The sequence below is a fragment of the Pholis gunnellus genome, assembly GCF_910591455.1.
Source record: "Pholis gunnellus genome assembly, chromosome: 14".
In the NCBI taxonomy this organism is placed as follows: Eukaryota; Metazoa; Chordata; class Actinopteri; order Perciformes; family Pholidae; genus Pholis; species Pholis gunnellus.
Window position 1 is genome coordinate 19,846,967 of NC_136541.1, and position 12,529 is coordinate 19,859,495.

General features: G+C 42.3%; 1 protein-coding gene across 3 annotated transcripts in view; it reads left to right on the forward strand.

The window, feature by feature from the left end:
* LOC306705867 (catenin delta-2-like) overlaps nucleotides 1-12,529 on the forward strand; it is a gene marked incomplete at both ends in the record, with an annotated part of 121,564 nt that overhangs the window by 74,079 nt on the left and 34,956 nt on the right. For all 3 annotated transcript variants that reach the window (XM_079172730.1, XM_079172731.1, XM_079172732.1), the window contains one exon: nucleotides 9,274-9,406. In XM_079172730.1, the coding sequence (XP_079028856.1) occupies nucleotides 9,274-9,406 (133 nt within the window). The remainder of the gene's footprint in view (nucleotides 1-9,273; nucleotides 9,407-12,529) is intronic.

The following is a 12,529-nucleotide window of genomic DNA, read 5'->3' on the forward strand; positions in this document are numbered from 1 at the left end:
TGAGTCAGCACCCTTGTCAGTATATTTTTGACTTCCTTTATCTCCTGTCAGTTCACTCTGCAGGCTTACCCTACCTGTCTGTCTGTATTTCTGTCTGTCTATCGGGGGGATGAGTCATCAGACTCATCTCCATTTCCCTCCCCTGTCAGTCCTCAGTGGTGGCAACACACACACACACACACACACACACACACACACACACACACACACACACACACACACACACACACACACACACAACTATACCCGACACAAATCGCATAGTTTGCTCTGGTTTCAAATCGCTCTATTCCCCAAAAACCCTGACTCACAGAAAAATCCTTTCAGACCGATATAACAGTGATCATCGTCTGCTTGCAGCCCTCACATTACAGCGCCTCGCCCTGCTTTCTAAATGCATAATTCACAGATAGTTTATTCATTTAGCGGGTTTAATTGTTGATTTGCCTGCATCTCGCATTGTGGTGTAAATGTTTTGGCTGTGGGTGACACGATGGCACAAAGACACACACACACACACACACACACACACACACACACACACACACACGTAAACAAGTGGGGATGCGAGATAGCCCACCTGGCTGGTTGGGAACAAAGAGTGGATTGACAGTTTGTCAGTACTTTGTCCCAGTCCACTGAGTCGCCAAATGAAACATTAGGCTCTCGTGGGGGATTTCAGAGTCACACACATGCATATACACACTCACATATACGCACATTTCTGTGAGAGGAAATATGTCAGGAAATATCTTTCTCGCGCGTGTTTAATTTATTCACTTCTTTTCTCTCCGTTTCAAAAGCTCCTCTTCTCCTTGACAGTGTTTTTTCCCCTCTTGGTTCTGACTTGTTAAGATTAGAGCCATCTGCAGGACTAAAGGGTAAAGGGACAAGGTTGCAGTTAAACAAGAAAGCTGGCTTATTTATTGGAAGCACAAAAGTGCAGGGGGAAAAAAATAAAGATAAAACAAAAATAAGTTGGATCAGCAATTTGCTTCAAGTGCTCTGAAGTGAAACACTTCAAGATTCTTATGATGTTATGTGATCTGCCTTATTCTTTGTTCCATAAAGCAGTATTTTAAAAATAGGACCGTATAATTACATGTTTTTTAAGCAAATATGATGTTATGATGATGTGTTTTTGCAAAGCTTGAGTAGGTAACATTGGAGAAACGCGCAAGAGTACGCTTCTTTTAAATGTATCCAACCAAAAATCCCGGCCCAGCAGCACTATAGCTTCAAAAGTTGCTAAGTTCAGTGAGAAAGTCGCCAAGTTGGCAACACTGGACAGCCCGTCTCTTCAGGCCTCCCTCCATAGCCACTCCCCCCAAATTTACATTGTGAAGATAAACAACAAACATGGCTATTGTTATTTCTCACAACTGTCAAGCTAGCAGCCTGTGGAAGACTCCGGTGACGGGCAGTGAGTGCACAGGTAGGCAGGCAGGTAAAATGATTGATTCCAGAGCGTTTGATTTATGGTTTGCTGTCGGGATGTAAAGAGAATTTCAACAAATATAACAAAAAAAGTTTCTGAAATACATACTTGCCCTAGCTTTAATATTCATGAATTAGACTAGTCCAATACAACAGCCCTCAAAAGTCCAACCCCAATTCATGATATCTGTAAATATCTTTTGATTAATACGATTATGGATGATATTTATGGGGTTTCTCTCTACAGATATCTTCAATTCCGTTGCAGATATTTGAATCATGACCAGTTGTAATTACAGTTTTAGATATCTATAATTTAATTCTGACTCGTCATAATTCCAGTTCAAGATATCTTTAATTCTCCTCAGTTCAAGATATTTACACCGCCTTTGTTAGAAATCTTAAATGAAGTCTTGACTAGTGGAATAATGTCGTAGATATCATGAATGGTGTTATGATTAGGCAACATGATGTTGTGCATATCTCAGACTGGGGTTAGGAATAGTCAGGATTTAATTGACAGATATCTTCAATTCGAGTTTTGACCAGGCGAAATTATGCTGCGCATATATGTGATGATGTCAGAAGAAGCTGGGGGAAGGAGTGGCTTGCTTTTCAAGCATACTTGCACTGCAAACGTTTTGTCATAAAGGTCCTCAAGTGCGAGACAATTAATACACAATACACTGTAAATGACTACAGCTCTAGTGAAAGACACTCGCTCGCCACACATTCCTTGATGTTCAGCTCTTTCTATTTCATGGCATTTACTAACTGTCTCATCCACAGACAGTGGCCCGCTGCTTGGGGCCAACATCCAATGGGAAACCTCGCATGAGCAACGTCATGCACGACAATACGGACTATTGTTTCGGACAGTCAAAACTGAATTACAGATATCTCTGTCATTTTCATCACGAGTCAGGATGACGTCATACATATCTCGAATAAAAATTCTGAGTCGTCACAATGTAATAAGAGTTGTCAAGATGCTGTTGTTGATATCTCTAATGCTAATTCTGGATAGCTTAGCTATGAAATGGTAAAACATCTTGCCATAGCCTCACAGCAGCAGAGGAAAAAAACTAGATTAGCAGAGTACTGGGGTTCAAAGCACACGGCGTAACTCAGAAATGAAGGCTCACTGAATTACGAAAAGACAAAATGCTAATACCTGAGCAAGACATTTTGAAAACACGTATGTCCCCCTCCATCTGGCAAAATCCAGACGAAAGAGACTCTAGTTTATGGTCTCAATCTCTAGTTTCAAGTCTTCTTCAATACAGCATGGTGCTCATTTATTAAGTTATGGTCCATTTAGAGTCAAACAGACCATAAAGCAGGGTATGCTTTAGGGCGGGGCTTGCTGTGATTGACAGGTTGCTGCCACCACCAGAGACGTATCGGGCGTCACTACGTCACTCCTACGCATTCCAAATATGGTAACTTCCACTCATCGTTGCAAAAAAAAAAAAAAAAGATGGCGAACTCGTGGCTTCATAACGGCAGTCCACAAACCGATGGGTGACGACATCCACTTCTTATATACAGTCTATGGTTAGCGGTAGGGGGGGCTTTGTGGACTTTCTTTATGCCCCACCCCTAAATCTTGTTTTGATATACACATGATGAAATTGGACGAAATTTGTTATTTATTTTTGGAGGACCAATTTAACAATCTGCTATTTGTTGCTAAAGATTAGCAGCAAATATGTTTTACCCTACTTCTTTTAATTCACTCAAGGGCCATGAAAACCACTAGCACACATACAGAAGTCATTTCTTCTTTTAGTCCCAAGTTCACAGATGGCTCAGTAGTATTTGCTCATCCTGCTGCGATGTTGTCGCACAGTGTTTGGGACCCAGAGCACCATATTCCTCCTGTGTTCTCTACTCTCTGGAACGAGAGACACACACACACACACACACAGCGAGAGGGAGATGCTGAGTGAAAAGTAGTACAGCTCCAGGCTAGAGTTAGTAAATGAATGAACCATTATAGTACAGCTTTCTGGGGCAGAACGTGCAGCGAGAAGACGAGACAGTGTTTTCATTTAATTTAGTTTCACTGCGACTTTAGTCAAATTCTTTTCGAGTGTTGGCCTGCTTTTAGAATTTAGTCCTGTTTTATCCCAGAACAACAACACATCGCGCAACACGTCAACTGCACGCTCGGTTTATCTCGGCAATGTGGCACAGAATCCATGTGGAATGTGCAAATTTGTTTCCTATATGTGCGCGCGTGCTTGCCCCCCCCGAAGCGTCGCAGCCTGAGGCCTTCGGGTTGAGTTAAATCTGCTGTGATGTGCCACTTTATCTCCAGGGCCGCGACTATTCTCGGCCCCAGCTCTCTGATTGTGTGTGTGTGTGTGTGTGTGTGTGTGTTCATTTCTCACCTGTTCATGGCTCCTGTCATCTCAACATGTTTGTGCATTGTGGTGTTTTTTTTCCTGTTCTGGTGTTCTGAAGCTTACTTTTTTTCTGTTAATGTGTTCCTTCATTGACTTAAGTGTTTCAGGGTTCAGATTGTTTTATGTGGGGTTGTATGAGGTACTTATAGTGTACACTAGTTTGGAGAAACAGACAGGAGTACCAAAACGGGAGCAAAGCAATGTACTGCTATGGACGAGGGGCAGCGGCAAAACGTATTTTAGAAACCTAAATAAATCAGTTTAAAGGGGGGTTCGGCAAAATTGGAGAAACTAGCAAGAGAAAGCTGGACTTTGTGGGTATCCAACCGAAAGTTTTTTTCAATATCAGTAGATGGCAGCGCTAGCTCCAAAAGCTAAATCTAGCGCCAAGTCGGCAACCCTGACAGCCCGTTAGTACTGTTAGTACTCACAGCTGTCAATCTAGCAGCTTGATTGAGTGCACGGGTAGAGTAGCCCGTCCACTCGTTTCATGATTAACTTCGGCCCAACAGGCTGATTAAAGTCCTGCGACAGCCACTGATATCGGATTTTTTTTTTAACCTTTTTTTTGTCAGAGCATTTCATTTATTTGTCGCTGTCGGGATGTAAAGAGACAAATACAACAAAGAAAGGGTTCTAAAAAAAGACAGTACCTACCCTAGCTTTAAGTGTACGCTATACCTGTGCGACTTTGGTGAAATCGAGCTAACCCTTTAAAACAGCAAACACAAAAATAACACCAAAAAAACTAACCGATCGAGGCCGCCGTAGAGCAGCAACTCCTGTGTTCTGCAAGGTCAAATAGCGGCTTCTGTCGCTCGTCAGAAAGCGTTGCCTGACTGCACGGTAAAATGGTGAAAATATTCTAAATACAGCATACACTTAAACTGATTTTTTAAGTGGGCTTTTCTTTTAGTTGACTAAAATGTGTTTTGCTGCTGTCTCCGCACAGCAGTTCATTACTTTGCTCCCTGTTTCCTCCAAACTTGGGGAATGTGACTATGGATAGGTACCTAAGCACAACCCCACATAAAGGAATCTGGACTATCACTTTAACTGTCCATTCTATTATATATAGAAAGTACCACTTGTGTGTATCTGTGTCTGTAGTTAAATGTGTCTGCCCCCACTTTGACCTCTCACTTTGAGAAAAATGTAGTAGAAGACAGAATGAGTGAAAAGAAAGAGAGCATTTTTATTTTATAGTGCTGCCAAATATGCCACTTTGGCCTTTGAGTAATGTTTACTCCTCGGCCACCGATGTGCCGGTAGCAGCACTGTGCGCTGTTTTGCTTAATTAATAATGGACCGGAAAAGCTCTTTCGCAAGCTCTTTTCACCATTTAAACGCAGTTTTCAAGAAACAGGACGGAGGAATATTGAAGTACTCAAGGTTGAACCGATTAGATTTTGGAGGTCAAAGGTTACCGTGACTTCACAAAACAGTTTTTGGGCCATTACCAAGAATGAATATGCTAATTTCTTTGACGATTTCATGCAAATGTCTAATAGAATAAAATGATGAGGCGATGACATTTTGGACCAACAGTTTGTATGTAAACTGCAACATGGTTGGTGGAGGCAAGGTGGTCTAGAGACTATTGCTCTCACGTCCTCTCCTCTATAAAGGCCTCAGCGGAACGCTGACTTTCTACTTTCCAGATGGTTATACTACATTGTTTCTCCTTGCTTTAGGCTTTTTATCGTTTGATTTTATTTTCTGTATGAAATCAAAATGTGGAAACAGTATTTAAGTAATTTACTTGAACAACAGAACCAACACAAAACAATACAATACAAAATCAATGTAAACACTCTATTACAAGTAACTGTCTTGGATGCTAAATCTAAAGTAAAAGTACTGAGTAAAAACAACCAAATGTACTGAAAGTATCAAAAGTAAAAGTACTCATTGTGCAAAATGGCAGTATATTAGAAATAGTTTTTATTTAGATAGTTGAATGTATATCAACGTGCTGTATTCATAAGCTGTATGTTTTCATACAAAATATCCATCTATTCGTAGTATTTATAGCTAAAAAGTATAAAATCGTCTCCTGGAATATAATCCCCGTACATCCCATTAAAGCACAAAACATGAATAAGTGGTCAAACCTCAACCTCAATTAGCATGTTTATCGGTTTACCCTTTTAATTCACCAAATGATTACATAACCAGAATCGGTCCGATAAGTGAAGCCATCTGGTTTACTAGTTATTAAAGGAGCTTCACGTCTACAGGCGTTTATCGCTGGTGTCCCTCTTTCTAATTACAATGTAAAAAAAAGAAGAAGAAAAAAAACACACACATGTGACAGCTCGCTCTGCCATAACGTTGGACGTCTTATCGGCCAATTAACCCACAGGGTGACCTAAACAAGGTTATGTCGTCTCCCATTGCATTCATTGAAGCGCATTGCCACTGTACGTGCGTAACAACATCATGCATGTTAATGTTGCGGCTGTGTGTTTGTGTCGGAATCGTTTTCTCCCCCCCGCTTTGCTCCGGGGGAAAAAACAGAGAGAGACACTGAGACAAGAGAGTTTAAAAGAAAAAAAGAAAGAAGATTTCAGAGAGAGAGAGAGAGAGAGAGAGAGAGAGAGAGAGAGAGAGAAAAAAAAGAACCTTTGGAATAATTCGCTCTTCCTTCTCCCTTCAATTCCCCCATTTTTTTTCAAACGCTGGCTTTTTCCCATTGGCCCATTATGAAACTCAGAGACAAAAGCGTTCTAATCCTGGCTGCTCTGCTCTGCCTTTGATGGCTGGGTGTGAATGCAAGTCAATAAGTGCGTACGTGCGTATGTTTTGACTGCTACAAGTGTGCCGAATTGTGCGCTTGTGTGCACTAAACTGCACACTGAGTCGTCCTACGGCACCCGATTGTGTGTGTGCGTGTGTGTGTGTGCGTTTGTGTGTGTCTGTGCCATCCCGAGATTGTTTGTGCGTGCATGTGTTTATGTTAGATTAGAAGTGATCTCCGCAGGGACTCGGGGCTGTTGCTCCATCAATACTGCGATACATCATAGAGAAATGGGTTCCAGGCAAGAGCGGAGCCAGCAGGGCTTCTATACGCAGCCCGAAGATCTTCTCATAGAAATCTAATCAAAATGTGGATTTAAAAGTAGAAACCGAATGTGTGGAAAAGTAGCAGAGCATAGTAATAACAAATGTACAGCAAAATCAATATCCAGAAGGTACAAACTCCTTCTTTCTGTCAAATGTTGAATCACATGTCGAAATACTAAAAAAAAAGCCTCAGTTTCAGTTGGTCCCGAGAAACCATCGCTGTCAAGGAAACGTGATATCCCGTTGCCGCTGGGGACAGATAATCTACATCGATAAGCTCCACCTCCCTCTCCTCCCTCCGTCTCTCGTTCTGATCCCTCACTGTGAATTAGTTCTCTCACATCGCATCGTTCACACGTTAATCATCCGGGTTTCGTCCCTCACACACACCCCTTACACACACGGGTAGGGTTAGCGAGCTTAGTTTCTGTGTGTGTGTGTGTGTGTGTGTGTGTGTGTGTGTGCCTGGAGCATGCCTTTAGGCAAAAGCACTGCTAGACCCTGCCTACAAAACCAAAAGCAGCCGGGGCCGTTAGAAGAAAGGCTTCATCCCAGCAGGAGGATGCTCTTACAGTGCATCCGAGACGCTGCTGTTGTTGAACACCTTCCTATGATGATGCACGCTAATGGTCTCCTAAATGTTTAACCATCAGGTGCATAAACCATGTGTCAGTGGTTGCCAGGCCGGTAACCAGGACATCAGCTTTTGGTTGCTGAAACGGAAACTATGGTTGCCATTTTTAGTCGCCTTATATTTTTGAGTAGTTAAGATTCTTATGCTAACTGAACACAATTCTTTGTAGTTCTGCGATTTATCTGATACTTTACAGACTTCCTCATCAGTCGACGTGTCCACCCTCAGTGGCAGGCACTGAGGGTGGACAAAGGACAAGAATTGGTTGCCGATTTTTCAAAATGGTTGCCAGTGGCAGCTTAAATTGCCCTGATCACATGTGCCAACTCTCAATGGAAATTGATGAAGAGGACTGGGCACATTTCTGTCTCAAGGTTCTTGATTGTTAGTTAAGATAAGATAAATGTGGGTAATTCAGCAGCACAAGGACAGAAATAAGTACAGATAAATAGTGAAAGGTAAAAAACAAGAATAGAATATATATTGAAACTATAAAAGATCAGTTAGACTAGAAATTACAATGCAAGCTGTAAAGAATCAGTACCCACAACAAGAGTTATACTAATACTTACTATACAATACCATCTCAGTGAAGCACTGTGTACTATGATGCCACCAGCTATAACCATGTACACCTAGATAGTATACAGTGTGAAATGAAGTAAAACCCCTCAACTCGCTGGTAGACTCACCCTTTGTTGTCGAGTCGGGACATTTACACTGTAAAAGGCATAAAAACAGAGAGGTGGGGACAGAAATATCAAGTAAACATTGACATTATATCTTTTTTTCATACAAAGCGTCGATCACAACACAATGTTGAGAAAGACTCTGTTCCAGGGCTGTGTAAGTAGGCATTAGAGTAAGTTTCAAATGTCGATTGGATTTGAAACGAGGTTACTTGTAGAACAAAAACCCTCAAGTTTCAGTTTGATTTCAGCGCTCTGTTTTTTTTCTGGTCAGGCTTTTCAAGAGACTTTAGAACCTCGGTAAGAGCATTAGTGAGGTCGAGGTAGAGTGACAGAGCCTGGCTCGCAGTCGGCGTTCCAGTTCATCCCAAAGGTTTTAGATGACATTTAGCTTTAGGACTTTGAGCAGGACAGTCAAGTACTTCCACACAAGAACTGGGAATACCATTTCTCTCTGCAGCGGGCTTTGTGCACTGGGGTCTTGTTGAAACAGGGAAGAGCCAAACACAAACTGTTGGAAAGACACTGTTGTTTAAAACGTAATGCTGTAGCATTAAGATTTCCCTTCATTTTCAAAACATGGGAAACAGCCCCAAAACTCAAGTACACAATACAGTATAAGTATATATAGGAAAAAGACTTGTTTTGATCCCATTTAATGAGGAAAGGTTTTCATTTTCTTTTCAAGAAATGCCACTAATTGGCATTGAAGCAGACTGTTTTCTTCCTTGTTTTATGTACCAATACAAAGGCATCCTAACTATTAGACCTTAAACCTACTGGCAGGCAGTGAATACATACACACATTTAAATCTGTGTATTTAATGCGCCTAACTTAGTTTTCTTGTTCTATTTTTGATTTATCTCCAACCTTGGTTTCTGTCTCTTTCTTTTTCCCTGATGAGCATTTTGAATCATGGCTACAGCAGTGAGACAAGCTGCCTAGTAACGAGTTCAGCTACACATGCTCACATACACACAAATCTACCACTGCACACATCACAAGACACTGCATTTTCTCTGTGTGTCTCCATAGGGAGTTTGGCTGGAGGGATCCGGAGCTGCCGGAGGTGATCCAGATGTTGCAGCATCAGTTCCCATCGGTCCAGTCCAACGCCGCTGCCTACCTCCAGCACCTCTGCTTTGGCGACAACAAGATTAAATCTGAGGTATTGAACTCTGAGGAGAAACCACACCATTACATTTTACATTACATTACAGTCACACGCCAAGAAAGAGGCGCTCACAGACAGAGGATTAAATTCCCAAACTCTGCTTGGCCCTAATTCACCGCATGCATACGTTTGGCTCTTATTCCGAGTTGGTGACTTCCAGTAAAGAATTCAATCAAAAAACAAACAAAAACATACTTTTCCAGCTATTTCCTGTGGGGATGCCGATGGGAATGCAGATGCTCCAGTGTTTGATTTTTCTGCCGGAGTTTTGAAAAGTTCAGCTGAACATTGTTTCTGGCTGCTGTTGAGTTTTTCAAGTGGGATTTTTCAGTGCTTGGAGTACCACAGGCAGTAACGCAGGGGACAAGGGTGCTCAACTGAGTGAGTGGTGAGTGGGTGTGCTCGCCTTAAAAGTATTTTTGATGGTCATGCAACAGACCAATGGAGGAATAATGCAACAACAATTCCACAGTGCTTTCTGCTGCCGGGTCTGCGCCGATTGCGCAAGAAATCCAGCGATGTACAGGAGATATTTTATGTAACAGAAATGCTAGAAATATTGACACTTTGTTTCACCAATTCAGCATTTGTCAGAGAGAGAGAGAGACCATATACAAGAAGTGGAAGCAGTCACCGTGACCCACTGGATTAAGGACTATTGTTTTGATGCCTCAAGTTCGGCATTTTTGCTGTCGCCATCTTGGTTTTTGTGCAGCCAGAAGTGACACGAGAGGGTGGAGTTAAGTACAACCGAACACTGAATAAGAACATTTTAAGGCGAGGAAATTCTTACAATTATCTTTCATGAACTGAAAACATACTGTGAGAGAGTGTTAAAGTTGTAAGACAAAAACAAAGAGAACTCCCAGACCGGACAACTCCCTAGTAACTACCTGTCAATCAAAAGGTAGCCACGCCCCAAAGCATACTCATAAATTACTAAAACAACATCATGCTGTATCGAAGACTTGAAACTAGCGATTGAGACCATAAACTCATGTTTACTGAGGTAATACATCAAGTGAGAAGTAGAGTTATTTTCTCATAGACTTCTATGACATCAGACTTCTTTTTGAAACCAGAGGAGTCGCCCCCTGATGGCCATTAGAGAGAATGCAAGTTTAAATCACTTTACAGAACCGGAGGTTGCCGCCTGGGCAGAGACCAAGAAGGCCTAACACTCTCAAACATCTTTGTTCATATCGGCCAAGCAACACATGAATAGCTTGACAGATTGTCAATGACCAGACACTTACGAGGCAGGTTGTAAATACACCCATTTTCAACGTGCTTTTGTAGTGAAAAATTGGTCGTGTCTTTATTGAAAGGAAACTCTGTCCCACGCGTGCAGCTGCTCCACAGAGGTCCATATTAGGTGGCGTTACCTCTTCATTACGCACACCCGACTCCGAGCACGGCCTTGTTCCTGCAGTCTATCCCTCCGTCCTCTGGAGCCGCCATCGCTCAGTGTCTCTGTTCCGTCCGTCTCTTCAATGTCAACTCAGTTCAGCTCAATTCCACTTCATTAATCCCCATGGAGACGATGGATTTGAGGGCAAACAAAGTTCTTCAAACAGCAATCAGCCAACAGGCATTTAGAGATAGAGAGAGAGACAGATGAGAAGGATGACTGATGTTTAAATTGTGTTGAAGAATGGCGTGTAGCATTTAGAGCGGTGGCTGCCAAGCTCATAACCCACAGGCCAGATTATTTTTCGCCCTTGAGAGAGATGCCCGAATGGTGAAATAATAGACGGGATGCTGAGGGACATGTATATGGCTGTTCAGTCTCCTAGCACCGGATGCACTGTACAGATGTGCTACCGTGTGCTCGACCTGTTCTGTTAGTCGTTATGTCCCCGCTTCTGTGTCACTAAGGAGCGAAACCACTGAAGGAAAATGACCTCACAATAATTTTGCAATTAATAGTTTTAATAAGTTTCTGTTTTTTAACAACTCATCGCTCAATGACTCTAGGGAAATGAAGAAGATGTGAGCATCCAGCAGCAAAAAGTGAACCGCAGTCAACGAGCCATAGTTTGCCCACATGCTCGACTCAGTTCGCAGAGCCCTGAAGCCACCGCTGCTGCAAAGAGCGCTATCGCTATATTAAATGCATTAATATTGCACCAACTTCGACGCTGCATGTCCTCGGGTCCCCAGCAATACGCGGCCAAGTGTCAAGTATAGTTCAGATGGACATTTCTCGAGATATGCTAAAAACCAGGTGGCAAACTTCGGTTCTGCCGAGTTAAGACAAAGCGGAAGTGTCTGAAAACTTACAGTCTCTCAAATGGCCATCAGGGAGCAACTCCTCCGGTTGCAAAAAGAAGTGCGATTGCATGGAACCTATGAGAAGATAACTCTACTTCTCACTCAGTAAACATTGTAAACATGAGTTTATGGTCTCATTCGCTATAGTTTCAAGTCTTCAATACAGCATGATGTTCATTTATTAAATTATGGTCCATTTAGAGTCAAACAGACCATAAAGCAGGGGATGCTTTAGGGCGGGCTTACTGTGATTGACAGGTCTCACTAAGTCAAGATGGCAAAGGCCAAATTGCCAAACTCGAGGCTTCATAACGGCAGTCCACAAACCAATGGGTGATGTCACAATGATTACTTCCACTTCTTATACACAGTCTATGCTAAATACACATACAGACACACACACACATCATACAGACAGACGTAGATTCCTTGCTGACACAACCCAGTCATTACAGGGTCTGTTACTTGAGGATCCAACATCTAGATTCTGAGTAATCCGTTCTTTGTTTGATATTGTCAACCAAAGTGAATCAGCTGTTACAGCCTTCATGCCGACGTACCTTTTTATCTGGAGCACGAAAGACACAATGTACAAGCACGACTGCCTTTCTTCACTAACGTGTCCCTTGTTTTTACAGAAAGCAGGCCGTCTGCCCTACATTTCCTCTGTGTCTAGACAGAGGAAAGCGGCGAGGGCTGCAGACACTTAGCATGGGACAGATGGAAGAGTGGCTGTTATTTTAATATATCTTGCATCAGTGCCACAGTGCCTGTCACCCTATTGGAAAAAGTGGAAAAAATAATGTTTACATGATAGCAGTTTCTCCAAACACAGCATCAGAA